Raw genomic sequence first — 5,258 nt, forward strand, 5'->3', positions numbered from 1 at the left:
TTTATTAAAAGTAAATGACTAAAATAAGAGAGTTAACGGTACAAGAACTAAAATGATATTTTAACCTAAAATGAAACCGACACCTAAGATGGGACAACAAAATTTCTAAGGCTCTACCATAAAAATCAAATACAACCATGGATTAGAAAATCCAGTTTTAAATGTGAATGCTTTGTTGATCAGTTGGAATAACAATCCATGTTAACCAAAAAATCTATCCATCCTCTACGGATCCAAAAGGTAATCAAACCCATTTCAATGGAAATTCATAAAAACCAAAAAAACTTCATCCCTACTGAATATAGTCAAGTTGTAATTCATAATCAAGTAAATTAACAGGAAAAAAAATGCAAAACTCTGATATTTGTAACATAACAGCAAGAAGAAATATAAAGCACAATAATTCATCCATTCAAAATTTTGGAAATAATAAAACATCATCTTTTGCTCAGGCTTGCTCCTTAAAAGAACATCAAAGCTCATTACTCTTCTTAGCTTACAGCATAGAGAGTTCAACGTTTGCCACCGCCACCGCCAAGCTTTGGTCCTTTTGGTGCAGCTCCCCTACCAACATTACCCTTGCCCTGAGTTTTCTGTGTTTTGGCCATCACTTCTGCTTTCTTTGCCTTCTTTTCATCCTTTGTTTTCTTAATTCTTTCCTTGATTTCACTGCAGCCCAAAAAATTAACAAACTCCATACATAAAAATAATTAACAGAAAAGAAATGTGATTGATCAATATATTATTCAGTGCTTGTTAGAAAGATACAAAACAAATGTCTACATTTGGCTTTTCTTAAGATTAGATGATTTATGGTGTTGTTAAGAGAAAATAAAAGTTCGAACTTAGAACAATCACATACCGGAGGGCTGCTTCTCTAGCAGCATCACGAACCTCAGGCTTCTCAGATCTCTTCTTTTGGATAACCTCCAATGTAGCACCCACTATGGACCTTGAGTAGGGTTTCTTGGTGGCACGTCTCCTCTTCTTTACAGCCTCTTGAGCAATATCCTACAGGAATAAAAAGAACAGAAACATTTAATATTTCACAAATTATATAGTAAAAAACATGGTTAACAGGGCACAATACAGTAGATAATTAGGTCGCCATTCCACAAAACAAATATACAAAACAAAGAAGCTCTATGTTGCTAAAAGTTATTATCCAAGAGTATCACAGACAAATCATTTTGTTTCAAAATTACCCGTCCAAAATCAAAGCTAACAAACAGAACAAGATACGATAGAAATTGTGATCCAAAAGTATAAAGAACATATCAGTCTGTCTCGAAATTACCCATCCAAGATCAAAGCTAACAAACAGGACACAATATAATAGAATATTATAAATATACATAACAAGAATATAAATCCAGAACTAAAATTGACATTTTACCTTTTTATGTTGCTTCCTGTACATTGCTGTCCAGGTGAGCTTAGAAGGCTTCAGTCTGTTATGGAAGTACCTCTTGCATTTGGAGTTTGCAAACAGGAAAACCTAATGAATCCCGGACAAGATTGCAATTTAAACAGCAGGTAAGAACATACCAAAAGACGTAAGAAATAAGATTATCCATTTATAACTCCAACTCAATCAGCGGCCGCGCTGGTTAATTACCTGTGAATCTGCACGTACAAATCTGATTCCTTTACCGGGATATATCTTCGCGCCGCTGAAACGACAAAGCTCAGTCCTGCCAAAACAGATTACATTTCAGAATCAATCAGAGACAAAATACGCATATCTAGCACCACGAGTTATCACATTCTCACGGGATAACCCACTACTTCTTCAAACCCATCAATCGAAACGAGCACTACTGACCTACATATCAAATTCTCCTAAGAAAAAACCTAGAGATTTCAAAGATATGTACAACTTCAGGCACTGAAAGTGAACGGAACTTTCAATTAAATACCACACATAGTCACATTGATCCTGCTCTATTTCGCTATAACGGATGCAATCATCAATTACGAAGGAAAACTAAAAAGGAACACAGAAAACTAAATGAAATCGATTCAACTATGAATTAGAAAGAGCGGTGATAGAGACTAACTTCAACACCATGGTGGCGGCTGCAGTTGTTACTCCTCCGTTTCTTCGTGGTTGCCGAAACCCTAGAAACGAAATCTATCGAGGGAAACGATATGTATAGTTTGAGGTTTATATGATTACCTCTTTATTGTAATTTAATCACCATAATGCCACTGGCCTATTCCAATGCGTGGGCCAATTTCTTTGTCCGGTTCATTTTACAAGCCCAACCTCTTTAAGGCCTGTTTGGAATTTGGATTATAATTCTTTTTAATTTAGGAATATTTCAAAATTAAGATTTAAAAATGTTAGGATGAAATATTTAAATTTGAATATGTAGAAGAATTGAAATTTAAGCATTAAGGTTTCCATTTTTGTTTATATGTTTCGTTCCTAAAAAATATATAAATATATATATTAGATTTAAGAGCCGGCTATAAACTAATAGAAGAATAAATTAGTTATAATTAATTAATTAATTATGTTGTTGCTCTACTAAATTTAATTTGCTTAATTAATTCAAATAAATAAATTTGAAATTTTTAATTACAAGTATAAGTTACCATGAAATGAGCAACTTTATTGAAAACCAATACGACGAAGATCACGATAACTTTACATTTCATCATTTTTAAATTTGGTCACATCACAATCTTTTTTGAATTTTTTTTTCTCTTTTCAATAAGAAAATAATAACGATGGAGTTATTCTCAATTATCCGTTAATTTTCAAGTTTCGTATAGAGATACATGAACAATATAATATAGTCATTTGAATATATATTTATGGTTTTTTAATCAAAATTATTGTGATTGTAATAAATTGTTTTTAATATTCATAATCTACCTAATATTGTTAAGTAACTTTTTGAGAACATATTTAAAAAATGGATGCTAATTTTTATATTATCACTGACACATTACATTTACTAAATAAGTAAAAGGCCTACTTTCATAAATTAGTTCTAATTTCTATGCAAAGATGGAATTGGAAAATGCTATACGTACTTGTACACGAATAATTATGGGAAAAATATTTACGTGTATAAATGAAATAAAATTAAGATATTGTCTTGTCATCATTATGATGTTTATCATCATTATTATCATCATTATTATCATTATTATCATTTATTATTATTATTATTGTTATTTTGAAATATTATTCTTGATGATGATGACACATCACCAAAAGTTTATCATTTCCCAACAATATTCCTTTCTTCTCCCTAGAAGGCACTTCGCAAGTGTTTTATGATATAGTTTCCTCTCAGGCAAATCATAGTAAATGTAAATTCGTTACACTAGTATAGTAACATCAAATCAAATAATAGTAAATGTTAACCGAGCATGTGAACGTTTTCAAAACATGACTCACATACTAGTAAATGGTTTTCTTCTAAACCGTTTAGAAGTTCTCTTTTGACCAATTTCTTAGTCCTGTTGAGATTGATGTGACCTAACCTTAGATACCAAAAATGGGCATTTTCTTCATGAGAAACTCTTGGTCTCTTAGTCATTATTGTCATTCTAAATATTTCAGTATTTAGGACAATTTTTATAACTAATGGTCTTAGTACATATAAGTTACTTCCCATTAAAGCAAAGTCTATCTCCATTCCATTATTAAAAATAAATATTTTATTTTCAAAGAAAGAGACATAATACTTTTTTTCAATCAAACAAGAAATAGAGATTAAGTTCCTCTTGAAATTAGGAACTACATATATGTCATCTAACAACATATATTACTTTTTGTCCAAAAATAACTTAAGCTTGTCTACGACAACAGCTAAAACGACCCCACCATTACCGACTCGAAGAGTCACCTCTCCAGCTTCCAATTGTCTCCATGAATTAAATCCTTGATGGGAAGAATATACGTGACTAGTATCCCTAAAATCAACTATCCAACCAGAATCATTATTCTCTACTAAGCACATCTCCAAGACAAGTAAATCAGATATATTGTCATTGAAATTCTTCATTTTCCAGGGAGCAATGGGATCAACTTGGAGCCACTCATTATAAACTCTAAGTTTTATCTCAGAGGTTGAACCTTTTTTATAAACTTCACACTAGAGTTGGCAACATGTGCCTCCTCTATAAGTCCCTAGACATTCAATATAGACCAGAGGTTATTTAAGGAGCTGACATTACTGGTTTTGTCAATATCAACCATGTCCTGCTTGAATTGAGAGGACACTTGCTCAAATAATTCTTACGTTAATTGCATGATCTGAAGTGTAGTGACCATACTCTCAAATATTTTGATTAAGACATCAGGTATGCTCGCCAAAATTTAAACTCGGGCCTTATTACTGGCCTTCATCTATCTTTCATATGCATCACAAACATTTCATGTTACATCAAGGGTTGGGACTAGAGAAAATTCCTCAATCAAGACGAAGTTAACTTTGTTAACCAATCGAATCTTTCCAAGTTGTATAATTAATTTTGAAAAAAAAAATAGAGGCAAACAACGGAAAAATAAGATTTGACATTTTATTTAAATGAAACAAATTGAACTACATTAGATTTTAGCATAAATCTAATCAATTTTAGCAAAATTTTAATGAACTCCATTTAACATCTAATTTTGCAATGATGCTTCAGTGATTTAGGACAAAAACCACTGAAGGGTGGTCAATTACCCGTTCATTAAATTGAGACACTCTCAACCAATCATTATACCAGAATAACTCTTATTCTTATAACATTTAGTCACCATTGATTTGGTTAAGAAATCATTAACTTACTTAACAATTTCTTGTAAGTGTGGCCCTCCACTTTAGACTCTAGAGTTCTGCGACAATGACCCAACCGAAGAGAAAAATCGATTGGAGCAAAAACTAAAGTGATTCTATCCATTTTTGGAGTTCATCCTAATATTGACCTAATGCATAAACCATCTGAAGGGGGATGCTCCCAGAGCACCTCGAGGCCGTGCAAGAAGGTCTCACGAAATAAACCAATGAAGATGACCGTAGGACATATTGACACATAACCTTCTCCCACTTACTATAAATACTTTATCCATTCACCTTGATATTGACCCATGCAAACACCATTCTAAAGGGGATGCTCCCAAGGCGTCTCAAGGCCAAGTATGATTCTCATAGTGTGAACATGAAGGGAGAACGTGAGTGAAAAATTGATGTATCATATTCATCTTTTTCTCCCACTGAGTATTTTAAAACCTAGGGTTTCTTACTTACGTA

General features: G+C 32.5%; 1 protein-coding gene across 1 annotated transcript; it reads right to left on the minus strand.

The window, feature by feature from the left end:
* Positions 1-241: 241 nt before the first annotated feature.
* On the minus strand, positions 242-2,172 carry LOC120072837 (large ribosomal subunit protein eL24). Its single transcript, XM_039025353.2, has 5 exons — positions 2,061-2,172; positions 1,619-1,694; positions 1,397-1,498; positions 863-1,011; positions 242-669 (listed from the first exon to the last, which is right to left on the minus strand). Exons 1-5 carry the CDS (start codon positions 2,069-2,071, stop codon positions 513-515), a joined length of 495 nt encoding a protein of 164 aa, XP_038881281.1. The 5' UTR covers positions 2,072-2,172; the 3' UTR covers positions 242-512.
* Between the last annotated feature and the right edge of the window lie 3,086 nt (positions 2,173-5,258).

Source organism: Benincasa hispida, chromosome 3 (genome assembly GCF_027475165.1).
Source record: "Benincasa hispida cultivar pf3 chromosome 3, pf3_genome.v1.1, whole genome shotgun sequence".
Classification (NCBI taxonomy): Eukaryota; Viridiplantae; Streptophyta; class Magnoliopsida; order Cucurbitales; family Cucurbitaceae; genus Benincasa; species Benincasa hispida.

Bases quoted from the DNA above. Each gene is read 5' to 3' on its own strand.
- LOC120072837 (XM_039025353.2), bottom strand. The intron at 1,499-1,618 runs GTAATTAACCAG...GGGATTCATTAG, and splicing joins TTGTACGTGCAGATTCACAG to GTTTTCCTGTTTGCAAACTC. The intron at 1,012-1,396 runs GTAAAATGTCAA...TTATTCCTGTAG, and splicing joins ACAGGAAGCAACATAAAAAG to GATATTGCTCAAGAGGCTGT.